Here is a 27,200-nt window from a genome sequence, read left to right on the forward strand (position 1 = left end):
TAGGAATTACGCAGTAAACTCGTAATTGGAACAGGTATCCGGTTACATTTCTCCAACGTTCCACTATTTGGGGAGACTGCGCAGTCTGTAGCCTACACTTCCCGTGGAAAGCAGCATACAAAATTGCATGTGTAAGCACAACTAAGTTTGCAGAACTGGGTTGCAGAGCAGAATGTCCCGTTGAGGAGAAGATAAAGCAACAGAAGAGGCAAGAGGACATCCAACCCAGAAACGTTCTGTTTTTCTCCATCCTGATTACATACACAGCGATTCTCCACCGGGGAAAGATGGGGTGCCAGACGGCATTTAGCCCCCGACACCTTGTCCTCAAAGTGTTTTTGGTACAGTTAATCGCCTTTCTCCAGAAAACCTCTGCAGCCCCCTCGCCCATTATCAAGTTCCCAGGAGACGATAGTCCAAAAACAGACAAAGAAGTGGCTCTGGTAAGTGTTCCTTAAACAACTTTTCATAGTGGGAATGTAATGTGACTTTTGCTTCAAAATACTTTATCGGTTATTTTCAATAAATTCAGGAATAACAAACTTAAATGCCATTCTACCATTTGTGAGTTACTTTAAAAAGACAAATCATTCATGAAATTCATAATGTTTTGGCTTCACATACCCACTGGGTATCCAACTGTTTCCACGTCATTTCAATTCAATTACATTAAACCAACGTGGAATAGACATTGAATTGACATCTGTGCCCAGTGGGGATGTTTCATTGTGTAATGCACACAAATGTTCATGCATTCATTGATACAGTATGTCTACATGGATGAATGCACTATATAGAGTAGGAAGGCATCAGAATAGATCCTATATCAACTCATAGGCTTGTCTTGTATTCTCTTCTGCAGCACTATCTGAACAAGTTCTATGGCTGCCCACAAGACAGATGTAATCTCATGGTGCTGAAAGACACCCTGAAGAAGATGCAGAAGTTCTTCTCTCTGCAAGAGACGGGCGAGATCGACCCCAAGACAGTGGAGATCATGAAGAAGCCCCGCTGTGGAGTTCCTGATGTTGCCCAATACAACTTCTTCCACAGGAAACCCAAGTGGCAGCAAAACGCCATCACCTACAGGTCAGTGGTCAAAACATGTTCGTTTGGCCCAAATAGTGTTCTGGTATAGGGAGTTGTGCATTAGGCTTTGAACCCCATGTGCAGTAGGGTTGTACTCCATATAACTCCCTATGTTGCTGTGCAATGTGCTGACTGCTGAACTAAGGAAATTACTAAGGAAATGACTCCTCCAGCCCCTGCAGTTTGTTTTGGGGAGATGAAAACCTCAACTATGTGCTGCCCACCAACCCAACCACAATCTGCTAACTCCAAGATTCCTGTACAATGTGTGCTTGTTTGATATGTTTTATTTGAGGTTAAGAAGAGAGTAAAGTTCTGTTGTTTACATCAGCCCTTTCTGTGTCCTCATGACCACTCAGACTCACTGTATGTACCATGGAGAAAAACAAAGATGGGGAGGAGTTAACCAAAACAACAAGAGACAGAGCGTTATCCTGCTCAGACAGGCTCACATAGCAGGGGTTAGTTGCTGGACTCTCTCATGGAGCATTCTAACCACATGAGTCATAGGCAAGGCCTGAAGACTGATGGACTTTATGTCCAGAAGGGGAGTTTAGGAAAGCTCTGTTCTATTGTTTTTGTCCTGTAAATAGAAGAGAGATGGGTGTACAAGCTTTTGCCTTCTGCATTTTGACATCGGTGAATCTCACGTTTGAGGGTTTTTAAATGCTGACGTTGGTCCCTCTTCTGCTTGTAGTACATGTATTTCCTCAAGCATACCTAGTCAATCACACAGTAATATTCCATTATGTAAGATGTATCATGCAGCACAACTTCATCCAGGGATGAGCTGTTTAATGAGTCTCCTCCTCAGTTTCTTCTCCTCTCTGTGTTCCACCTCTCAGGATTCTAGGCCACTCTCCTGACCTGGACGAGGAGACTATTGATGACGCCTTCTTAAGGGCCTTCAAAGTCTGGAGTGACGTCACCCCACTCAAGTTCACCCGCCTCATGGATGGAGAGGCTGACATCATGATTAACTTTGGCCGCAACGGTATTACAGAACAGTTTTGACTTTTATATTCTGCTGAATGTACTGTGTGAAACGTCAGCAATGCCAGATGATGAGTAGCCTAGTTAAACCAGACTTTATTCTGCTCTCACCTTCGTTCAGACTAGTTTAACCAGGCTACTCATCACCCGACTATTGCGCAAAAGGGCGGAATTGGCTGGGAACTAGATTAGATGATGGGTGCTCAGTGCTGCTAATCGTATAGTGTGGTACAGTAGGCCTGCCTGAGTTACTAGTTGCTCTTTCTCTGGGTTCCCTGTGTCTCACATAAAGTCAATATTCTCGTGGCGAGGCCAGACATCACGTAAGAACATATAGAGGTCACTGTCTGTGGTCAAAACAAGCCCAGAATGATGTGTTTTCATTACATGTCTTCATGGCACCATCCCATACGTGATCTACTCTGTTGAAGTCTAACACTAGCTACTTCAGAAACAGTTCTATTCTGAGTTGAATCCATCCAGTAAGGCTGTAATTTTATACTGATCTGTGCCTTTAGTCCTTTTGTTTTGACCCTTGTTATGTGAATCCACAGAGCATGGTGATGGCTACCCCTTCGATGGTAAAGATGGTCTGCTGGCTCATGCCTTCGCTCCTGGACCAGGCACCGGAGGAGACTCCCACTTTGATGACGACGAGCAGTGGACCCTGGGAGAAGGACAAGGTACTGGAGACTGTACTGTCTGAGTTGTAAATAAAGTCTGTAAATAAGAGTTCATCCTGATCTAATATATAAACCTACTTGTTTTTACTAATCACCTATTTATTCATGGTCACACATTTTTAAAGCAATTTGCGGTTAACATTTCACCAATGAAATGGAGATAGCTGAACCACACAGTATCTGAAACAGCTCTGTTTGAGCTCTTTGGATCATCACCTCTCCCCTCACCCCCATCCCCCTCCTCTCCACAGTTGTGAAGGTGAAGTTTGGTAATGCAGAGGGGGAGTTCTGTAAGTTCCCCTTCATGTTTATGGGGAAGGAGTACAACAGCTGTACCAATCAGGGCCGTGATGATGGATTCCTCTGGTGCTCCACCACATACAACTTTGACGACGACGGCAAATACGGTTTCTGTCCCCATGAGTGTGAGTAGGAGCCAACATGGCTGTGTTTTTCTTTTTCCTCTAAAGAGTTCCTGGGTTTCTGTCCCCATGAGTGTGAGTAGGAGCCAACATGGCTGTGTTTTTCCTCTAAAGACTTCCTGGGTTTCTGTCCCCATGAGTGTGAGTAGGAGCCAACATGGCTGTGTTTTTCCTCTAAAGACTTCCTGGGTTTCTGTCCCCATGAGTGTGAGTAGGAGCCAACATGGCTGTGTTTTTCTTTTTCCTCTAAAGACTTCCTGGGTTTCTGTCCCCATGAGTGTGAGTAGGAGCCAACATGGCTGTTCTTTTTCCTCTAAAGACTTCCTGGGTTTCTGTCCCCATGAGTGTGAGTAGGAGCCAACATGGCTGTTCTTTTTCCTCTAAAGACTTCCTGGGTTTCTGTCCCCATGAGTGTGAGTAGGAGCCAACATGGCTGTTCTTTTTCCTCTAAAGACTTCCTGGGTTTCTGTCCCCATGAGTGTGAGTAGGAGCCAACATGGCTGTTCTTTTTCCTCTAAAGAGTTCCTGGGTTTCTGTCCCCATGAGTGTGAGTAGGAGCCAACATGGCTGTGTTTTTCTTTTTCCTCTAAAGACTTCCTGTGAATGTATTGTGCAAAACAGTTATAGTGTGCATTTTGATATCTACATGGACTGTATAAAGTTAAGAGTGTTGCATTCAGCAGTCCCTCAAGGAACGTCTATTGTGGTGTTTTAGCTATAGTTTCTGACGAGGAGTTGGCCAGGAGTTACTCCAGATGAGAGGTTTGTGATTAGTTAGAAGAAGCTGAGTTGCTGTTGGACTGGGACCAAATGGGTGGGAGTACATTCTGGGAAACTAGTGTTGTTGTCTGGGTCATAAAATACTCCCACTTCTCTGTGTTGCTGGGCAAGATTCATGAAGCTTTTCATCAGTCCTTTTGTCTGTCTGTTTATGCTGCTGTCCATGGTACTGACATTAGGGTATAGACTCACCATAAATGAGCGCAAAGACATATTGATACATATAGGCTTTACAGTCGACTCATATGAGACCAACAGTCTTATGAAACTCCCTAACTGGTTATCCTTTGATCTTGAGAAAATGGCCTACTCAGTGAAGTCTTGTGAAACAGTTCTCTTGTTGATAGTTTTATACACTGCTGATATACTGTAGCAATAAACATTTGAGTCTGGACAGAGTGGATGTGTAACACCCTGACAAACAATGATTTTGCGGTTCAGTTAGCTTAAGATTGAGTCTGTGAAATCACTCAAACTCAGGCTCAACGTAACTGCCATGGCATTTGATTAAATTATGTAAACCTACTGTAAACTCTGTATAGATAATTCCTTCAACTTCCTGTGTTACAGTGCTGTTCACCCTGGGTGGAAACGCGGACGGAGATCCCTGTAAGTTCCCCTTCACGTTCCAAGGGGAAAACTATGATGGTTGCACCACTCAGGGGCGTGACGACGGCTACCGCTGGTGTGCTACGACTGAGAACTATGACAATGATAAGTCCTACGGGTTCTGCCCTGAAACAGGTGGGTTCCCAGTTCATACTGCCAAAGTCCGAAGGTGTCTCTCCGTCCATATAGCATACAAGCCTCATCAGCTGTGTTAACCCAAACAGCTAAGGGCACTGATGCATCCAACAGACCTGACTGTTGCATGGAAACCATAATCTGAGGATTATATTGAAATATGTGTGTGCTTTCGATTATACTTGAGCCAGGTTGTGTGTGTGCTAGCGTGTGTTAGTGGTGCGCGGGTCAGCTGTTTCTTCACCCGCCCACTATTGCTATTAACCCATCCGCAACCGCCCGACTATATGTGATAGTGAAAATCTGAGGCCCTCACCCAACCCTAACCTGTGTGTCAGGTATGCGTAAATGGCTGTAAGGGAGTCAGGTGCAGGAGAACAGATATTGGGTAGCAAACGGAGCCTTTTATTTAGGCGAACCAAAAGCACACGGCACAACGAACACGAAATACAATACGGGTTGACATAACCCAGAGCAACAGACTAACGTGCAAATAACATGAAACAGAATAAACAATACCACACAAAGACATGGGGGAAACAGAGGGTTAAATACACAACACATAATGAGGGAAATGAGAACCAGGTGTGTGGGAAAACGAGACAAGACAAATGGAAAATTAAAAATGGATCGGCGATGGCTAGAAGACCGGCGACGTCGACCGCCGAGCACCGGCCGAACAAGGAGAGGCATCGACTTCGGCAGAAGTCGTGGCACCGTGAATGTAGAAAATGTTTTATAGGCTACAGTCAAAGACTGCAAAACCATTTTTTGACTGGGTACAGGATATTTTTTTTGCCTGATTTAAATATGTGTCTGCTTATAATTTGACATTTTGGTGGGCTATTTGTTAGTCAACTTGTCTATAATTAGATACATGTAGCTGTCATTATACAGTGCACACATTTTGTTACGTTACAGCCTTATTCAAAAACAAAATATATGTTTATACCATGATGACAAAGCGAAAACAGGTTTTTAGAATTTAGTGCAAATTTATTAAAAATACAAATCTGAAATACCTTATTTACATACACTAATGTTAAAAAGTTTGGGGTCACTTAGAAATGTCCTTGTTTTCCATGAAAACATACATGAAATGAGTTGCAAAATGAATAGGAAATATAGTCAAGATGTTGACAAGGTTATAAATAATGATTTTTTTTATATATATATACATGTATTTTTTTACCCCTTTTTCTCCCCAATTTCGTGGTATCCAATTGTTTAGTAGCTACTATCTTTCCCAAAAGCATTATTTGGCTTTCTGCTCATTCCCAAAAGCATTATTTGGCTTTCTGCTCATTCCCAAAAGCATTATTTGGCTTTCTGCTCATTCCCAAAAGCATTATTTGGCTTTCTGCCCATTCCCAAAAGCATTATTTGGCTTTCTGCTCATTCCCAAAAGCATTATTTGGCTTTCTGCCCATTCCCAAAAGCATTATTTGGCTTTCTGCTCATTCCCAAAAGCATTATTTGGCTTTCTGCTCATTCCCAAAAGCATTATTTGGCTTTCTGCTCATTCCCAAAAGCATTATTTGGTGATTGGCGGTGTAGGCTATTTGGCACACGTACAGTTAAGCCCTGAAGTTTAGGTTTATGCACTAATACCAGATAGCCTAAAATAATCCAAGAAAAACCTCAGTGTAACCTATATATATCGCACAAGAATTATACATTTATGGATTTTTTAAGGTATTGTTTATCTTTATTCAACCCGCCCGCCTACCCACCCACCCTTCAGCCACACAATATTTAATGACCCTAAACCCATCCTCCCGGGACTGCGGGTTATGAGTCAACCTGCGCATCACTAGTGTGGGTGCTTGCATTTATTAGTCAAGGTGTGCTGTGCTTATGCCATGTATTGGTGGAGAATGTTATAATGTTCCAGACATATGGTTTCCAATCTTGCAGTAGCTATGCTCCTGAATGACTAAAAGTATTTTACTGAGTGGCTGCTGGCGGGGGCTATTTTCCATTGTGTCAGTGGGGCTGGCTCAGGGGTTTGAGGTAGAGTCGGGAGAGTGGGATATCGGGAGAGAAAGAGAGGCAGAAAGGGAGAGAGTGGGGGTTGAAGGCTGAGGTTTTCATCTGGTTCTAATTGGTTGGGAATGCTGGCGTGCAGTGTAGTCTTGTGTGTAAGAAGCACTGAATAAGAAACAGGCTGCTTAAAAAAAAATTGCACAGGCCCAGTATTGTGCTGTACCAACCCAGATATAATATTATCATGCAGGAAAAGAAAAGCCCCTTTTTGGAGAGTAGTATTTGGTTTTGTTTTGGATATACCGTAGATACAAAATACATCTGATGTCATTACAGTCATGGTAGTTTCTCAAGCAAATCCATTTAGCAATTCAACCCAAATCAAGTTGATCACTTTTAGCACGACCTCATCGGCACACAAAGAAAAGTCCATTTGGTCCTGAAATATGTGTGTTTGTTCACCCATGCAGCCATGTCCACCGTTGGAGGAAACTCTGAGGGTTCCCCCTGTGTGTTCCCCTTCACGTTCCTTGGAGACACTTATGACAGTTGCACCGCCTCTGGACGTAGCGACGGTAAGATGTGGTGCGCCTCCACCAAGAGCTACGACGACGACCGCAAGTGGGGCTTCTGTCCGGATCAAGGTAAATATGTCATCAATGACCTTTGACATTATGCTTGTTTGTAGGTGGTTTTAGCAGTTTAGTGGACAATGACAATTCATGTTTATTTATTTGAATCATTTGTATTATTATTCTGTTTTATTCATTATTGTATTCAGTCATTGTCTATGCAGAATGAAGGGAAAGTGGCCAACAGGAATTTCCCAACATGGAAACTATTTTCATTCACCTGAATATAACTTGACTTGTTATGCTTTGAATATGTGTTGCTGTATCTCTCACTCCTATTGGTGTTGTCCAGGCTACAGTCTGTTCCTGGTTGCGGCCCATGAGTTTGGCCACGCCCTGGGCTTGGAGCACTCCCAGGACCCTGGTGCTCTGATGGCCCCCATGTACACCTTCACCAAGAACTTTAGACTGTCCAACGACGACATCAAGGGAATCCAGGAGCTCTATGGTCAGTTTGAAATTCTTATGTACTGCTTATGGGTTATGTATGGGTTATGAATGTGTTATGAAATCATTATGTAGGTACCTTTTAAAATAACGTGTAACCATGACTTCACCCGCTGTTCATAACCAGAGTACTTTGGTGAATGTCCTGCAGGTAACGCATGTATTTCTCCTTGTTGAAGGATATCAATCTCATCTACTCATTGCTCACCATGTTGCCTCTCCTTTTCCTCTCAGGTACTGGTACAGACAAGCCTGTGCCTCCCACTCAGGGCCCAGTCACTCCTATGGACATCTGTAATGAACCTGTGGTGTTTGATGCTGTGGCCCAGATCAGAGGAGAGACCTTCTTCTTCAAGGACAGGTAAATGATTTACTGGGGATTCTACAGTATTACTTCTGATTGCCAATGGTTAGAGCAACATTTGACTTTTAGGTAATTCACTTTTGTTTGGTCTTCTCAAAAAGCATGTTGCCAATCTGACCACTGATCTGTCTAAACAGGCAGAAAGAAAACAGGCAGAAGGAACATTTAACCTGAAGACTCTTATTTTAGACTCTGTGGTTAGAGTCATTGGAGCAGACCAGTCCACAAGTTAGACCTCACAATCCACAACTAAATCATTTCACCACAAACAATGGGTAGTTAAATAGGGGGCTTTGTTTGGTCTCAGAATGAATTATTTTCTCTTGGCAATCAGTTGTTTTGTTTGAATGAAGGGGGTGGTGTTTTGTTTGAATGAAGGGGGTGGTGTTTTGTTTGAATGAAGGGGTGGTGTTTTGTTTGAATGAAGGGGGTGGTGTTTTGTTTGAATGAAGGGGGTGGTGTTTTGTTTGAATGAAGGGGGTGGTGTTTTGTTTGAAATGGGGGTGGTGTTTTGTTTGAAATGGAGGGGTTAGTGTTTTGTTTGAATGGAGGGGGTGGTGTTTTGTTTGAATGGAGGGGGTGGTGTTTTGTTTGAATGAAGGGGGTGGTGTTTTGTTTGAATGGAGGGGGTGGTGTTTTGTTTGAATGAAGGGGGTGGTGTTTTGTTTGAAATGAAGGGGGTGGTGTTATCTCTGTTTGTCTGAGCTCTAATGCTTAATATAAGTATAAAGTTATGAAATAACTGGTAATAATAACCACTCTCACAATCCTGTATCAACTATGGTAAACCAAAATGGCTTTCTGTTATTAAGATTGTAAACCAGAGCCTACTATACAGTACAGGGTACAGACTTCAACTGGGATTGTCCTATGTAGTGGAGAAAAGGAATAGGCCTTCTGTATCTCTCCATCTTACATTATCTGTTGTGGTTCATTCTGAGCTTTCCATGACTCAGTGTACTTTTCCTCTGAAACATGAACTCTTCACCACAACAGATTAATCCTGTCTGGGACAAATTATGTTAGGAACACTTTCAACCCAAACAATAAGCAATTGCATGCCATCCAAATGACAAAATGTTGACTGAAAAGCAGGTTTAGATTAGGATTCATTGGACATTTATATGTTCCTTCTCAGACTTTGCCGCCACATCTTTTAGCCTCCAAGGGGTTAAGGTGAGCTTTACTATATAGCTGTCATTGCTGACTTGGAACGGTGTCCAAAGCAAACAAGTAGACTGCCTGGCTTTGCCCCCTGCACACCCTGAGTCAGGGGCTGGAGGAAAACCACCCTCAAATCATGCTTACAAATCCTGCTTTAGTTCATAGAATCCTGTTTAGTTCAAATAATCCTGCTTTAGTTCATGGAATCCTGCTTAGGTTCATGGAATCCTGCTTTAGTTCATAGAATCCTGCTTTAGTTCATGGAATCCTGCTTTAGTTCATGGAATCCTGCTTTAGTTCATGGAATCCTGCTTTAGTTCATGGAATCCTGCTTTAGTTCATAGAATCCTGCTTTAGTTCATAGAATACTGCTTTAGTTCAAAGAATCCTGCTTTAGTTCATAGAATCCTGCTTTAGTTCATAGAATCCTGCTTTAGTTCATAGAATCCTGCTTTAGTTCATAGAATCCAGCTTTAGTTCATAGAATCCTGCTTTAGTTCATAGAATCCTGCTTTAGTTCATAGAATCCTGCTTTAGTTCATAGAATCCAGCTTTAGTTCATAGAATCCTGCTTTAGTTCATGGAATCCTGCTTTAGTTCATGGAATCCTGCTTTAGTTCATTGAATCCAGCTTTAGTTCATTGAATCCAGCTTTAGTTCATTGAATCCTGCTTTAGTTCATTGAATCCTGCTTTAGTTCATTGAATCCTGCTTTAGTTCATTGAATCCTGCTTTAGTTCATAGAATCCTGCTTTAGTTCATAGAATCCTGCTTTAGTTCATGGAATCCTGCTTTAGTTCATGGAATCCTGCTTTAGTTCATGGAATCCTGCTTTAGTTAAGCGTTAAGTCTTTACTCGCTGTGGTTCACCATGCATTAACACTGTTCAGGGAACAGGGACAAACATCATGCTGAAGGCTGTTCTGTGGACTATAAACCACTGTATAAACAGTGTCGTGTTTGGTTGATGTGTCAACGTAATATTCACTGTTAAAGGAGGGAGTACTGCCAATTAAAACCGGAGTATGGTTTTAACAGTCTCAATAGTTAGTTTAGAAAGGATTTGACTATGCCTGTAAGTCATATCTTTGATTGGGTTAGTTTGGTTATGTTCTAGGTATATCATCTGTTGTCTGCTGCTCAAACATCCTAGAGAATCCAAATCCACAAGATATCCAGCCATGATAAAAGCTGGCAGAATACCTATACAGTGATGTGTTGTGGACAAGACACTGGACCTGGGGATTTCAGGAGAGATTCTCCATTTCCTCATCAGGATCATTGTCTCATTGCAAGATCATTGTCTCATTCAAAATGATTTGCGGAGTTCTAGTTCTAGATATCACATATACCATGATATCATTAACAATGACACATATTCAATGATGGCTATAATTATGGGGTGTATATCTCTCAGATGGAGGGAAATGCCATTACGGAGGGAGTTACGGCTGTAGGATCTTAATTTGAGTCAGTTTGCTACAGAAAGGAAATGTGAATAATTATGTGGATCATAATTCATGGATATTTTTGTCGGTGTTGATACATTTTAAGTTAGTGAAAATCGAGTCTGAAATGTTAGTGGAAATTACAAACTTTAGATGCCTTTTAAAAACGTGAATAAACTGCTGTGCAGGAAAACTCTCATCAACAAAAGAGTGGTCAAATTAAGATCCTACATCTCTATGGAGGAGTTACAATACCAAACCCATAGCTGCAAGATATCTGGACTCAGAGGGCCAGTTAGGCTGTATCTCAGGTTTCAGTGGTGGGAGGACTTTGGTCCCTAGTTATTCATTGTTGGCTCTAGGTCACCAGATGGTTTAGCTATCAGAGCCATGGATCAGAGGAGTGAGAAGAGATGGAACAGAGATGCAAGAGTGAGAATAGATTCAATATAGAGAGAAAGAGTGAGGAGAGATTCAGTATAGAGAGAAAGAGAGAGTGAGGAGAGATTCAATATAGTGAGGAGAGATTCAATATAGAGAGAAAGAGAGTGAGGAGAGGAGAGATTCAGTATAGAGAGAGTGAGGAGAGATTCAATATAGAGACAAAGAGTGAGGAGAGATGGACACTCAAGTCAATAAGCAAAGATTAGGATAGAGACTACTAAGGTTATTTGCATTTCGTTTCCTCAGACAAAAAAAATATTTTCATGGAGCTGTCAACCAATCAAGGTTAATAAAAACAGCCTAGGCCCATTAGGATATTCATTTCTGTGTGCATCCGTTTTGTTTTGTTCTGCTTCTCCCTAGTTTTAGTCAGTAGACAGATAATTAGGAAGTCACAGACTGGAGGGCAGAGACAGATAAATAGGGAAGTCACAGTCTGGAGGGCAGTCCCCAGTCTAATGGGCCAATGTAATGTCTGGAGGGCAGTCCCCAGTCTAATGGGCCAATGTAATGTCTGGAGGGCAGTCGCCAGTCTAATGGGCCAATGTAATGTCTGGAGGGCAGTCCCCAGTCTAATGGGCCAATGTAATGTCTTGAGGGCAGTCCCCAGTCTAATGGGCCAATGTAATGTCTGGAGGGCAGTCACCAGTCTAATGGGCCAATGTAATGTCTGGAGGGCAGTCACCAGTCTAATGGGCCAATGTAATGTCTGGAGGGCAGTCACCAGTCTAATGGGCCAATGTAATGTCTGGAGGGCAGTCCCCAGTCTAATGGGCCAATGTAATGTCTGGAGGGCAGTCTCCAGTCTAGTGGGCCAATGTAATGTCTGGAGGGCAGTCGCCAGTCTAGTGGGTCAATGTCATGTCTGGAGGGCAGTCCCCAGTCTAATGGGCCAATGTAATGTCTGGAGGGCAGTCGCCAGTCTAGTGGGCCAATGTAATGTCTGGAAGGCAGTCACCAGTCTAATGGGCCAATGTAATGTCTGGAGGGCAGTCGCCAGTCTAGTGGGCCAATGTAATGTCTGGAGTCTGGAGGGCAGTCACCAGTCTAGCTGGTCAATGTAATGTCTGGAGGGCAGTCGCCAGTCTAGTGGGTCAATGTCATGTCTGGAGGGCAGTCGCCAGTCTAGTGGGCCAATGTAATGTCTGGAGGGCAGTCACCAGTCTAGTGGGTCAATGTCATGTCTGGAGGGCAGTCGCCAGTCTAGTTGGTCAATGTAGTGTCTGGAGTCTGGAGGGCAGTCACCAGTCTAGTGGGCCAATGTAATGTCTGGAGTCTGGAGGGCAGTCACCAGTCTAGTTGGTCAATGTAGTGTCTGGAGTCTGGAGGGCAGTCACCAGTCTAGTGGGTCAATGTAATGTCTGGAGACTGGTGAAAGGATACAGAGTATATCAGTTTAAACGTGTTGGTGTGGGTAGAATCCTCTCTCTAATCTCTCTGGTGTAGGTAGAATCCTCTCTCTAATCTCTCTGGTGTAGGTAGAATCCTCTCTCTAATCTCTCTGGTGTAGGTAGAATCCTCTCTCAAATCTCTCTGGTGTGGGTAGAATCCTCTCTCTAATCTCTCTAGTGTAGGTAGAATCCTCTCTCAAATCTCTCTGGTGTAGGTAGAATCCTCTCTCTATTATCTCTGGTGTAGGTAGAATCCTCTCTCAAATCTCTCTGGTGTAGGTAGAATCCTCTCTCTAATCTCTCTAGTGTAGGTAGAATCCTCTCTCAAATCTCTCTGGTGTAGGTAGAATCCTCTCTCTATTCTCTCTGGTGTAGGTAGAATCCTCTCTCTATTCTCTCTGGTGTAGGTAGAATCCTCTCTCTAATCTCTCTGGTGTGGGTAGAATCCTCTCTCTAATCTCTCTGGTGTAGGTAGAATCCTCTCTCTAATCTCTCTGGTGTGGGTAGAATCCTCTCTCTAATCTCTCTGGTGTGGGTAGAATCCTCTCTCTAATCTCTCTGGTGTGGGTAGAATCCTCTCTCTAATCTCTCTGGTGTGGGTAGAATCCTCTCTCTAATCTCTCTGGTGTAGGTAGAATCCTCTCTCTAATCTCTCTGGTGTAGGTAGAATCCTCTCTCTATTCTCTCTGGTGTAGGTAGAATCCTCTCTCTAATCTCTCTGGTGTGGGTAGAATCCTCTCTCTAATCTCTCTAGTGTAGGTAGAATCCTCTCTCAAATCTCTCTGGTGTAGGTAGAATCCTCTCTCTATTCTCTCTGGTGTAGGTAGAATCCTCTCTCAAATCTCTCTGGTGTAGGTAGAATCCTCTCTCAAATCTCTCTGGTGTAGGTAGAATCCTCTCTCTATTCTCTCTGGTGTAGGTATAATCCTCTCTCTATTCTCTCTGGTGTAGGTAGAATCCTCTCTCTAATCTCTCTGGTGTGGGTAGAATCCTCTCTCTAATCTCTCTGGTGTAGGTAGAATCCTCTCTCTAATCTCTCTGGTGTGGGTAGAATCCTCTCTCTAATCTCTCTGGTGTAGGTAGAATCCTCTCTCTAATCTCTCTGGTGTAGGTAGAATCCTCTCTCTAATCTCTCTGGTGTAGGTAGAATCCTCTCTCTAATCTCTCTGGTGTAGGTAGAATCCTCTCTCTCTGGTGTAGGTAGAATCCTCTCTCTCTGGTGTAGGTAGAATCCTCTCTCTCTGGTGTAGGTAGAATCCTCTCTCTAATCTCTCTGGTGTAGGTAGAATCCTCTCTCTATTCTCTCTGGTGTAGGTAGAATCCTCTCTCTATTCTCTCTGGTGTAGGTAGAATCCTCTCTCAAATCTCTCTGGTGTAGGTAGAATCCTCTCTCAAATCTCTCTGGTGTAGGTAGAATCCTCTCTCTATTCTCTCTGGTGTAGGTATAATCCTCTCTCTATTCTCTCTGGTGTAGGTAGAATCCTCTCTCTAATCTCTCTGGTGTGGGTAGAATCCTCTCTCTAATCTCTCTGGTGTAGGTAGAATCCTCTCTCTAATCTCTCTGGTGTGGGTAGAATCCTCTCTCTAATCTCTCTGGTGTGGGTAGAATCCTCTCTCTAATCTCTCTGGTGTGGGTAGAATCCTCTCTCTAATCTCTCTGGTGTAGGTAGAATCCTCTCTCTAATCTCTCTGGTGTAGGTAGAATCCTCTCTCTAATCTCTCTGGTGTAGGTAGAATCCTCTCTCTAATCTCTCTGGTGTAGGTAGAATCCTCTCTCTCTGGTGTAGGTAGAATCCTCTCTCTCTGGTGTAGGTAGAATCCTCTCTCTCTGGTGTAGGTAGAATCCTCTCTCTAATCTCTCTGGTGTAGGTAGAATCCTCTCTCTAATCTCTCTGGTGTAGGTAGAATCATCTCTCTAATCCCTCCTGTCTCAGCATGTTGATGGAAAGCAGATCTGAACATGAAGGATGAGTAAGACATGCTGGTGGTCTAACTTCACTGTGTGCTCAGCACCTTATTTACAGTCAATGGCTCAGCACAGGGCTGGGTGGGAAGTCTGCAGAATAATCCACTGAACTGAACCCACTGTTCACTGTCACTGGCCTAGTGATTTTTTAATTTAACCTTTATTTAACTAGGCAAGTCAGTTAAGAACAAATTCTTATTTACAATGACGGCCTACATCGGCCAAACCCAGACGACGCTGGGGCAATTGTGCACCACCCTACGGAACTCCCAATCATGGCAGGTTTGGCCGGTGATGAGGTGGACCTGTATGGGATCGAGACACTGAACACAGACAGCCCTGCTAGCTAGGTTTCTCTAACCTCTCTGGCTGCATCTTATGCAGGAAGTGTATTACATATGCATCCAGAATGTGACAGGAGTGAGTGAAATGATGAAATCTCTGTGACCCAGATATAGTATTTCCTGTCATCTCACAATTAGAGGTGGACATGAATTGTCTTCCTGTCTGATTCAGGGTCAGGTTGGCTTGTTTTGTGGGGCTAATTCAACATACCTCAACCTTGAATAGATTGCTATAGCAGATCATCATATGACTACTTTGTCCATATCTGCATAGCATTTTATAACCATTAACAGGCTTTATCTATCTGAGAAATATCTGGCTCTTTGAAAAATAGGTCAATGGACAAGACTTGTGGAGCTGCTGCTGCTGTTGTTGCTCATGCAGCTGCCTGTTGGAAATCTGTGCAAGATGGGTCTTGTTCCCCTGGCTTCTATAAACCCCGGTCCTAACGAGAACCAGATGCTGAATGAATCAGGCTATTGTGGCTTCGCTGCCTGGGCTGCTGAAACTCTCCCTCTCACTCACTGCCCCTCTCTCTCTTTCCCCCTTACTTCCCCTCTCACATCTCTTACTGTCCTTCACTTTCTCCTCTCCCCTCTCTCTTTCCCTCTTCCCTCCTCTCCTCTCCCCTCTCTCTTTCCCCTCTCCCCCTCTCCCCTCTCTCTTTCCCTCCTCTCCCCTCTCTCTTTCCCTTTCACTCACTGCCCCTCTCTCTCTTTCCCCCTTACATCTCTTACTGTCCTTCACTTTCTCCTCTCCCCTCTCTCTTTCCCTCCTCTCCCCCTCTCTCTTTCCCCTCTCCCCTCTCTCTTCCCCCTCTCCCTCTCTTTCCCTCCTCTCCCCTCTCTCTTTCCCTTTCACTCACTGCCCCTCTCTCTCTTTCCCCCTTACTTTCCCCTCTCACATCTCTTACTGTCCTTCACTTTCTCCTCTCCCCTCTCTCTTTCCCTCTTCCCTCCTCTCTTTCCCCTCTCCCCTCTCTCTTTCCCTCCCCTCCCCTCTCTCTTTCCCTCTCCCTCTCTCTTTCCCTCCTCTCCCCTCTCTCTTTCCCTTTCACTCACTGCCCCTCTCTCTCTTTCCCCCTTACTTTCCCCTCTCACATCTCTTACTGTCCTTCACTTTCTCCTCTCCCTCTCTTTCCCTCCTCTCCTCTCCCTCTCTCTTTCCCCTTTCCCCTCTCTCTTTCCCTCATCTCCCCTCTCTTTCCCTCTTTCTCCCTCTCTCTTTCCTTCCTCTCCCCTCTTTCTTCCTTCCTCTCCCCTCTCTTTCCCCTCTCCCCTCTCTCTTTCCCCTCTCCCCTCTCTCTTTCCCTCTCCCCTCTCTCTTTCCCTCTCCTCTTTCCTCTCTTCCCTCTCTCTTTCCCTCTCTCTTTCCCTCTTCCCTCTCTCTTTCCTCTCTCCTTCTCCCTCCCCTCCCCTCTCTCTTTCCCCTCTCCCCTCTCTCTTTCCCCCTCTCCCCTCTCCCTTTCTCCCCTCTCCCCTCTCCCTTTCTCCCCTCTCCCCTCTCCCTTTCTCCCCTCTCCCCTCTCTCTTTCCCTCCTCTCCCCTCTCTCTTTCCCTCCTCTCCCCTCTCTCTTTCCCCTCTCCCCTCTCTTTCCCCTCCTCTCCCCTCTCTCTTTCCCTCTTTCCTACTTGCCGCTCTCTCTTCCCCACTGCCCTCTACTCTCCCTTCAACCCCCTCTTACATGATTTGAACCAGTAGGTAACTTCTCTCTCTGCTCTCTCTATCAGGTTCATATTCAGGTCAACCAACTTCCGGGGCAAGCCTTCAGGTCCTATGCTGGTAGCCACCTACTGGCCTGAGCTCCCGGTCACCATCGACGCTGCCTATGAGAACCCACTGGAGGAGAAGACTGTGTTCTTTGCAGGTAATGTATGTATGGGAGACTGAGTTGTGCCATCCACCGTTGTGATACAGTGCCTTCAGAAAGTATTCAGACTTTTCCAAATTTTGTAACGTTACAGCTTTATTCTAAAATTGCTTTTTTTTTAAACACACAATACCCCATAATGACAAAGAGAAAACAGGTTTTTAGATTTTGGGGGAAATGTATTAAAAATAAAAGTATTCAGACCCTTTCTATGAGACTCAAAATTAAGCTCAGGTGCATCCTGTTTATATTGATCATCCTTGAGATGTTTCTACAACTTGATTGGAGTCCATCTGTGGTAAATTCAATTGATTGAAAAACATGAGCTGGCGCACACACACCCATTTTATTTTTGTGTGGTGCTGACTAACGGCAAATAAACTATAAAAATAGAGTCACACACTCCATATATAAACTCCCAGTCATTTATTGGGTAAATCACTAACGGTTCAGCATCACTGTGCCATTTCGGACATGATTTGGAAAGACACATACCTGTCTATTTAAGGTCCCACAGTGGACAGTGCATGTCAGAGCAAAAAGCAAGCCATGATGTCGAAGGCATTGTCCATAGAGCTCCATGACAGGATTGTGTCAAGGTACAGATCTGGGTACGGGTACCAAAACAATTATGCAGCATTGAAGGTCCCCAAGAACACAGTGGCCTCAATCATTCTTAAATGGAAGAAGTTTGGAACCACCAAGACTCTTCCTAGAGTTGGCCGCCCGGCCAAACTGAGCAATGGAGGAGAAGGGCCTTGGTCAGGGAGGTGACCAAGAACTCGATGGTCACTCTGACAGAGCTCTAGAGTTCCTCTGTGGAGATGGGAGAACCTTCCAGAAGAACAACCATCTCTGCAGCACTCCACCAATCTGGCCTTTATGGTAGAGTGGCCCGACGGAAGCCACTCCTCAGTAAAAGCCACATGATACCCCGCTTGAAGTTTGCCAAAAGGCACCTAAAGACTCTCAGACCATGAGAAACAAGATTCACTGGTCTGATGAAACCAAGATTTAACTCTTTGGTCTGAATGCCAAGCGTCACATCTGGAGGAAACCTGGCACCATCCCTACGGTGAAGCATGGTGGTGGCAGCATCATGCTGTGAGGATGTTTGTCAGTGGCAGGGACTGGGAGACTAGTCCGGATCGAGTCAAAGATGAATGGAGCAAAGTACAGAGAGATCCTTGATGAAAACCTGCCCCAGAGTGCTCAGGCCTTCAGACTGGGGCGAAGGGTCCCCTTCAAACAGGACAACAACCCTAAGCACACAGCCAAGACAACGCAGGAGTGGCTTCAGGACAAGTCTCTGAATGTCCTGTTTTTGCTTTGTGATTATGGGGTATTGTGTGTAGATTGTTGAGGAAAAAACACAATTTTATCAATTTTAGAATAAGGCTGTAACGTATCAAAATGTGAAAAAAGTCAAAGGGTCTGAATACTTTCCGAATGCACTGTACATACGTACATACATTACATACATAATAGGGTTGAATATTTTCCCTGTATTTTACAAATGTTCCATCCCTAGAAAAAATCACTTTTCTCCCGGGTAACCCGGGAATTAGGCTAAAACCAGAAGTGTCATTGAAAAGCATTATAAGGAATATAAATATGTCTGGATTTGATTAGAGCTTAAAACCTGATGCTACCTGAGCCTAACGAGCCATATATTAAATACATTTAATGAGACACACAATTAAATACATTTTATGAGCCCTACATTAACCACATTTAATGAACCCAAACCCAAAAAAGCCCAAATAATTGTGCCGTTATCCAATAAATGCCCATAGTTGTAGCTAGCTAGCTCTTTGGTAGATAAATGAGATAAATCTCCCGTAGGCTAATATTTTTGAGTGTGAACAGTATTACTGTACTATATTGTATTATACTGTATTATATGGGCTGGAATTACACACATCATTCAAACCATGATAAAGCAGAATAGAACATGCAATTCTGAAGCATCACATGCGGCCTACAAAGTTAAAGTATAGCCTAGAAATGTGATTTTAATTTTGGAATTTGTACAATTAGTAGGCTGACGCTTCATTTCTTTCTCGCTTTCAACAGTTAAATTAAATTAGTTTTGATGTCCTTATCTTCATCATTCTTATGATATCCTTGAATAATATAGGACCAGAATTAGATGCAGAAGGCTTTCACTTCTCTTCATGAAGATTGAATGGTTATGGGTCTGAATAAATAACTGTTATAACCTACCACCATCGCGAGTTCGCTCTTCTTTCAAACTACCTGTGAATTCTATTGGCTGCTGTATTTAACATTCAGCAAAAAAAGAGCTTGCGTCCCTCTTCGAATAGTCTACTGGTATAATTGTCTATTGTCCAGCAAACTATTCTAGTCTGGCTTTTCCTGCATGGGACTCCAAGAGCTAAGGGGCGTTTTTAAGGAGGCCAGGGGAGCAGAGGTGCTTGGGTATTGCACAAGAGACAGAGGCTATAAGTTATAAGCCTATTATGCATAACCCATCATTAATTGGCTAAATATAAGGTTAATACCTTATTGAATGTATTACCTGATAGCGGTAGGTGAGGACATCTATATATAGGGCTGTATGTCAATCTAGAACAGGATGATCTATTTTGAATGGAGTTGATGGAGAGAGAGAAAGACTACACGGGCACTGATTTAAAGCAACGATATTCGAGTGACAGGCTGTTTTAAAACTCTGCAGCTGCAATACAAAACATGTTCTATCTTTACAGTTAAAAAACAAGGCGACCCCTGGAAGCCAGATGGAGATGGGTAAATTAGAGGTGCATTCAGTCGTTCTATTACTGAGCATAGACTATGCTGTAGCAAATATAGGCCCACCTGTCACAAGAAGAAAAGTTACCATGATGAGATGATAGGTCTATATGCACAGTGAACTACGCTCCATACTGAGATGGGCTGTCTGTCCCCACCCTGAGATGGGCTGTCTGTCCCCACCCTGAGATGGGCTGTCTGTCCCCACCCTGAGATGGGCTGTCTGTCCCCACCCTGAGATGGGCTGTCTGTCCCCACCCTGAGATGGGCTGTCTGTCCCCACCCTGAGCGTTGATTCATCATGCAGAGGCCGTAGAATAGCCAGATTTAGAAATTGCTAATAATTTAACCATTCCATTTCACGCCATGCTGTTTATCTAAATAATTTATTATATTTTACTGGTTTCTCAGTTACTGTATTTATCCTGGGAAAAGGGAGTGGTAAAACTCAGTAACCGGTTTCTCACAGTTACTGTATTTATCCCGGGAAAGGGGAGTGGTAAATCTCAGTAACCGGTTTCTCACAGTTACTGTATTTATCCCGGGAAAGGGGAGTGGTAAATCTCAGTAATCGGTTTCTCACAGTTACTGTATCTATCCCGGGAAAGGGGAGTGGTAAATCTCAGTAACCGGTTTCTCTCAGTTACTGTATTTATCCCGGGAAAGGGGAGTGGTAAATCTCAGTAACCGGTTTCTCTCAGTTACTGTATTTATCCCGGGAAAGGGGAGTGGTAAATCTCAGTAACCGGTTTCTCAGTTACTGTATTTATCCCGGGAAAGGGGAGTGGTAAATCTCAGTAACCGGTTTCTCACAATTACTGTATTTATCCCGGGAAAGGGGAGTGGTAAATCTCAGTAACCGGTTTCTCACAGTTACTATGTTTATCCTGGGAAAGGGGAGTGGTAAATCTCAGTAACCGGTTTCTCAGTTACTGTATTTATCCCGGGAAAGGGGAGTGGTAAATCTCAGTAACCGGTTTCTCTCAGTTACTGTATTTATCCCGGGAAAGGGGAGTGGTAAATCTCAGTAACCGGTTTCTCAGTTACTGTATTTATCCCGGGAAAGGGGAGTGGTAAATCTCAGTAACCGGTTTCTCAGTTACTGTATTTATCCCGGGAAAGGGGAGTGGTAAATCTCAGTAACCGGTTTCTCACAGTTACTGTGTTTATCCTGGGAAAGGGGAGTGGTAAATCTCAGTAACCGGTTTCTCACAGTTACTGTGTTTATCCTGGGAAAGGGGAGTGGTAAATCTCAGTAACCGGTTTCTCTCAGTTACTGTATTTATCCCGGGAAAGGGGAGTGGTAAATCTCAGTAACCGGTTTCTCTCAGTTACTGTATTTATCCCGGGAAAGGGGAGTGGTAAATCTCAGTAACCGGTTTCTCAGTTACTGTATTTATCCCGGGAAAGGGGAGTGGTAAATCTCAGTAACCGGTTTCTCAGTTACTGTATTTATCCCGGGAAAGGGGAGTGGTAAATCTCAGTAACCAGTTTCTCAGTTACTGTATTTATCCCGGGAAAGGGGAGTGGTAAATCTCAGTAACCGGTTTCTCTCAGTTACTGTATTTATCCCGGGAAAGGGGAGTGGTAAATCTCAGTAACCGGTTTCTCAGTTACTGTATTTATCCCGGGAAAGGGGAGTGGTAAATCTCAGTAACCGGTTTCTCAGTTACTGTATTTATCCCGGGAAAGGGGAGTGGTAAATCTCAGTAACCGGTTTCTCACAGTTACTGTGTTTATCCTGGGAAAGGGGAGTGGTAAATCTCAGTAACCGGTTTCTCACAGTTACTGTGTTTATCCTGGGAAAGGGGAGTGGTAAATCTCAGTAACCGGTTTCTCTCAGTTACTGTATTTATCCCGGGAAAGGGAGTGGTAAATCTCAGTAACCGGTTTCTCTCAGTTACTGTATTTATCCCGGAAAGGGGAGTGGTAAATCTCAGTAACCGGTTTCTCAGTTACTGTATTTATCCCGGGAAAGGGAGTGGTAAATCTCAGTAACCGGTTTCTCAGTTACTGTATTTATCCCGGGAAAGGGGAGTGGTAAATCTCAGTAACCAGTTTCTCAGTTACTGTATTTATCCCGGGAAAGGGGAGTGGTAAATCTCAGTAACCGGTTTCTCAGTTACTGTATTTATCCCGGGAAAGGGGAGTGGTAAATCTCAGTAACCGGTTTCTCAGTTACTGTATTTATCCCGGGAAAGGGGAGTGGTAAATCTCAGTAACCGGTTTCTCAGTTACTGTATTTATCCCGGGAAAGGGGAGTGGTAAATCTCAGTAACCGGTTTCTCAGTTACTGTATTTATCCCGGGAAAGGGGAGTGGTAAATCTCAGTAACCGGTTTCTCACAGTTACTGTGTTTATCCCGGGAAAGGGGAGTGGTAAATCTCAGTAACCGGTTTCTCAGTTACTGTATTTATCCCGGGAAAGGGGAGTGGTAAATCTCAGTAACCGGTTTCTCTCAGTTACTGTATTTATCCCGGGAAAGGGGAGTAGTAAATCTCAGTAACCGGTTTCTCTCAGTTACTGTATTTATCCCGGGAAAGGGGAGTGGTAAATCTCAGTAACCGGTTTCTCAGTTACTATATTTATCCCGGGAAAGGGGAGTGGTAAATCTCAGTAACCTCTTTCCTGCCATTCAACCCTAATACATACATACAGTTTTTTTGGTATGTATGAATGGGATAGTATGTAGATTAGTTGTCATTCACTGTTGATACCCAGGAGAACAATCCAGGACTGCACGCTTGCATATATGCATTTCATTGTTGTGCTTATTGACTTGATCAGAAAAACACACAATGACATTTTAATGGCTGTTTCCTCTCTCTCACCGTTAAACGGCTGTGACAATTTCCAGTAAATAACATCCTATTTCTAAGAAGTTCACCGTTAGGAGAATCATAAGTGTGTCTTTTAGTATTTCAGTCAAGTATACTGCTAGTATGTGGTTTGGACATTTTGGACATTTAGTACTGTAAGTAGTTACTAGTGGTCTATAATACATGCCATGCATTGTAGAAGCATGCTATTCTACTTTAGAAAAGCTCCATGAAATCAGAGCCCTTCCAAAACATAGTGTCTCTATTTAAGAAGATGAATGCTTGGCCTTGCAGAACAGAACCATTTATTTTCCATCCAGCCCTTTAATTGTAAAGCTATGAGTCACATTTCCTCAATCATTTATCCAGTCCTCCCTAACCACAAGATATGATCAAATGTTAGCCTGGCCCCAGATCTGTTTGTGCTGTCTTTCTAACTCCTATGATCATTGTCTCTCTGTGGCTAATGAAAATGTAAGAGTTTTTGAGAAACTCTATCCTCACAAACCCTTCCCTGTGAGCATCTTGACCTGTGCTCATTTGCCATCTCTCCCCTCCTCTCTCTCTCTCTCTCTCTCTCTCTCATATAGGCAATGAGATGTGGATCTTCAATGCAGACCAGATAGAGAAAGGCTACCCCAAGAGAATCTCCTCTATAGGCCTGCCCACAGACCTGAAAGGCATTGACGCAGCCTTCTCCTTTGGAAAGAGCCAGAAGACCTACCTGTTCGCTGGAGACCAGTTCTGGAGGTGAGTCACCACAACACAACCCCTACCAAAGCCTGTGTCTGATCCACTCAGGATTGTAGCGATGACATCGCTATAGAATTAGAATTACTTTCAAATCTAATTCTATAGACGTCACTGTGTGTTGATATGTTGGTGTGCTGCTGTGCTGAGCCATGTCTGCTTTTAATGAGAGACCTTAGCTTCCAATGGACTGTTAAAACAGCTCACTCTGCTCTTACCTAATACAGGGATAATGTAAGATACTGTTGCTGTATGTACTTAACTCTTGCATGACTGCTGTGATTTGTCAACCAAAACGGCCCAATTTTCTCGTACCTAACAGACTAACATAGCATCATGTACTTAACATAACATCATGTACTCATGACTAAACATTGATATCATGGCCTCTGTGTGTTATCATGCCCCTCCAGGTACAATGAAGCCAAGAAAAAGATGGACCCTGGCTTCCCCAAGCTCATCGCTGACTCCTGGAACGGAATCCCAGACGGCATTGACTCTGCCTTTAGTCTGAATGGCATCGGTAAGCATACTAGAATACAATACTGTATAATAGATACTTTATTGAACATCACTTAGAGTGACATCACCACACACACAGAGCAGGGGGTAGAGAGGGAGAGAGGGGGGAGACAGAGAGGGGGGGGGTATAGAGAGAGATACCCACTGGACACAGACATCAATTCAACGTCTATTCCACTTTGGTTCAATGTAATTTCATTGAACTGACGTGGAAACAATGTTGCTTCAACCAGTGTGTGCCCAGTGGGATATCTACTGAAGAGAGAAATAGAGAGAGAGATGTCAACTGGAGAGGTAGCTGGGGCCTGTGTGAACATGGAGGGAGCACTGCTTCCTGCTTCAGTCTGAGCTGTACTGACACACCACTGGCTGCAGGCTTACATTCCTGACAGTTAGAACCCAACCTGACCCAGCCAGTCCTCTCATTATGAACTGGCACCTGGCCTTAAAGCTGGAATCCTTAGTGGTGAAACTGCCACGTCTGTTTAGATATTACAACAAGACGTTACTTAAAACAACCAAAACTGTTTCATTCCCTCTGACATCATTGCACTGCACATCATTGCACTGCACATCATTGCACGCCCGATAGGCAGGAGGAGAGAGAGCAAGGAGAGAGAGTAGAGGCAGGAGGAGAGAGAGTAGAGGCAGGAGGGGAGAGAGAGTAGAGGCAGGAGGGGAGAGAGAGTAGAGGCAGGAGGGGAGAGAGAGTAGAGGCAGGAGGGGAGAGAGAGTAGAGGCAGGAGGGGAGAGAGAGTAGAGGCAGGAGGGGAGAGGGTAGAGGCAGGAGGGGAGAGGGTAGAGGCAGGAGGGGAGAGGGTAGAGGCAGGAGGGGAGAGGGTAGAGGCAGGAGGGGAGAGAGTAGAGGCAGGAGGGGAGAGAGTAGAGGCAGGAGGGGAGAGAGAAAGCAAGGAGAGAGAGTAGAGGCAGGAGGAGAAAGGGAGCAAGGAGCAGAGAGTAGAGGCAGGAGGAGAGAGTAGAGGCAGGAGGAGAGAGAGAAAGCAAGGAGAGAGAGTAGAGGCAGGAGGAGAGAGGGAGCAAGGAAAGAGAGTGGAGGCAGGAGGAAAGAGAGTAGAGGCAGGAGGAAAGAGAGTAGAGAGAGGAGGAAGTAGAGAGCAAGCAGCGAGAGTAGTATAACACAGGAGGTAAATCTTAAGTCTATGGCAGTTAACCGGGGTTTTTTTATACCCTTGCTTCTGACACACATATACATCACACACCGCGCTTCCCGACTAAGAAACCGTGTTTGATAGAGCCAGCCTGTGCTGCTTCACAGAGGTACCTCTGTCTTCATTCTAATTAGCCTGAGCTCCTCCACCGCTGATTCCTGATTGGGTGTTTTTACTGAGGAGACGAGTGACATCATCATGTCCTCTTCCTCTGGCTTCTAAGCTTCTAGGGGACATATTTTACACTATCTCACATTTCCCTTCTAGTTTGTAAGGCCTCGTGGCTTGCTCAAGGTGAAATTAGATGTATATTTGATGCACTGAATGTGATGATTTTGATGTACCTTGTCTGTCATAATAATGTTTGTGTTTTCCAGATTACACCTACTTCTTCAAAGGTGCCCACTACTTCAAAATGGATGACAGTAGCCTGAAGATCGTCAAACTGGGCGAGATTACAAAGGACTGGCTGGGTTGTCACTAAGCAACAGTGAGACGCATAGACGTTGGCTAAGCTCTCAGCGGACTGATTCCCCCATCCCTATCCAACCAGCCTATCCTGCACCCTAGCCTAGAAACTAAAGACACCCTCTAACACACCGTGGGGCCATCTACACAGGCTGAACATAGGCAACAGGATTTTGTATTATATTACTGTGTGATATTATCAGTTTCTATGTTATGATGATGCAGATTTACTTTGATCTCTCTACCCCGTTGTTTGTTATTAGAAACTCAGACATCCGGTATGTCCACACTACATAGAGACAGGCAGTGTTGTACTGGAAGATATTCTCCTATATAAATGTACCTTCACCTGAGCAGTATTGCATCATCTGGAGAATGAATGCTGTCTATATTTACTGCTATGTCTGCAATCTAGAGACTACATGATACTGCAATAGAATGTGAAATAGTCAATAGTAATTTCAGTGTTGTGGAATACATTTGAAAATATGAATTTGCACAATATGCCTGGACAGATAATGGTGCTTATAGAAAATGCTTAATTGCATGATCCTATATTTGATATGCAGTTTTTCTACATTCTTTTCAGACTATTTTCAGAAGTAAGTACTTATAGACACACCTTGTTCTTCAAATAGGGCTAGCACTTTGTATTAGACTATACAGGGATACTGCACAAATATGGAGACCAAATTCTCAATTTTGTAGGATTTGTCTATTGTTTCACTGATGGTACAGGGAGATAAAAGGCACGGACTGCCTAGAGACTATCTGGTTTGTTGTTGCATGATGGAGTCATGACAAGAGAAGTACCACAGAAGTATTGTGTAATAATCTTTTTGTTTTGTTACTAGTCATTTTGTTTTGATTCGTATGCTTTTTTATAATGTTTTGTGCAATGTGTCATTCTCTGTCTGTAAAATAATAAAGATGGATGGTCAATACATTGTGTGTGTGTGTATGAGAGAGAGAGAGAGAGAGAGAAAAGCCCTTGATGGTTCTTACCAGATAGGACTGTCACACTAGATATGACTATGCCTTTCTGTAGCCTACTAGCACACAATTTGTAATCAGCAAATTAATAGTTTATAAATAGGTGTAGTTTTAAAACATTTTTTCTCAAGTACACTTCATACTGTATATTTGTATTCAGGTCCTTGTTGAGCTGTTCTGAGGGCCCTTACATACAGTACCTCTGTGGTCAATGTAAATGCCATATTTGACTAACAGGTGACATCTTGTGGGATGGATGAAAAACGCTTTTCTGTGGTTTTTATTATTGAGCAGAGCATGTCATCACGCAGCCATAGTATGCCTTTGCACTTGAGATATGACTTCGTTTATTTCATACAAATGAACACAACAATTTCACCCCAATTGCTAAACTGTGAAAATAAACCCCAATAACTTCTTATTCTTCTATGGGTATTTCTGTGTTTTCTTTTCTTTAGGCCCTATATCTAGTCTATTGAATGCAACCCTAATCTTGTAAAGTTGCTTCAAAATTATACATTTTGTAATTCAACACCATTTATTTCAGTGAATCAATTTCAATGTACGGGGCTTTATTGGCATGGTGTGCAAATAGTTAAAGTACAAAATGGAAAATAAATCAACATAAATATAGGTTGTATTTAAAATGGTGTTTGTTCTTCACTGGTTGTCCTTGTGGCAACAGGTCACAAATCTTGCTGCTGTGATGGCACACTGTGTTTTCGAATTCTTTGTGTGTCAGTGCAATCTGAGGGAAATATGTTTCTCTAATATGGTCATACATTTGGAGGTTAGGAAGTGCAGCTCAGTTTCCAACTCATTTTGTGTGCACATAGCCTGTCTTCTCTTGAGAGGTCTGCCTTCGGCGGCCTTTCTCAATAGCAATGCTATGCTCCGTGAGTCCGTACAGCGTGCATAGTCAAAGATTTCCTTCAT

General features: G+C 43.6%; 1 protein-coding gene across 1 annotated transcript; it reads left to right on the forward strand.

Moving 5' to 3' along the window:
• The first annotated feature begins 68 nt into the window (after positions 1-68).
• LOC115121729 (72 kDa type IV collagenase) lies at positions 69-26,215 on the forward strand. The gene is made up of 13 exons (XM_029650863.2): positions 69-443; positions 863-1,089; positions 1,935-2,083; positions 2,637-2,765; positions 3,017-3,190; positions 4,538-4,711; positions 7,168-7,341; positions 7,622-7,777; positions 8,011-8,137; positions 16,629-16,765; positions 22,953-23,112; positions 23,526-23,635; positions 25,181-26,215. The coding sequence occupies exons 1-13, from the start codon at positions 288-290 to the stop codon at positions 25,285-25,287; spliced, it is 1,980 nt and encodes a 659-aa protein (XP_029506723.2). The 5' UTR covers positions 69-287; the 3' UTR covers positions 25,288-26,215.
• The last annotated feature ends 985 nt before the right edge of the window (positions 26,216-27,200 follow it).

Source organism: Oncorhynchus nerka, linkage group LG28 (assembly GCF_034236695.1).
Source record: "Oncorhynchus nerka isolate Pitt River linkage group LG28, Oner_Uvic_2.0, whole genome shotgun sequence".
Taxonomy (NCBI): Eukaryota; Metazoa; Chordata; class Actinopteri; order Salmoniformes; family Salmonidae; genus Oncorhynchus; species Oncorhynchus nerka.

What these genes read in the sequence shown, in the direction of transcription:
- LOC115121729 (XM_029650863.2), top strand. Translation starts at nt 288, where the DNA reads ATGGGGTGCCAGACGGCATTTAGCCCCCGACACCTTGTCCTCAAAGTG. An exon ending in CAAAACGCCATCACCTACAG is followed by an intron (nt 1,090 to 1,934) that starts GTCAGTGGTCAA and finishes TCCACCTCTCAG; the next exon opens with GATTCTAGGCCACTCTCCTG. An exon ending in CGGTTTCTGTCCCCATGAGT is followed by an intron (nt 3,191 to 4,537) that starts GTGAGTAGGAGC and finishes CCTGTGTTACAG; the next exon opens with TGCTGTTCACCCTGGGTGGA.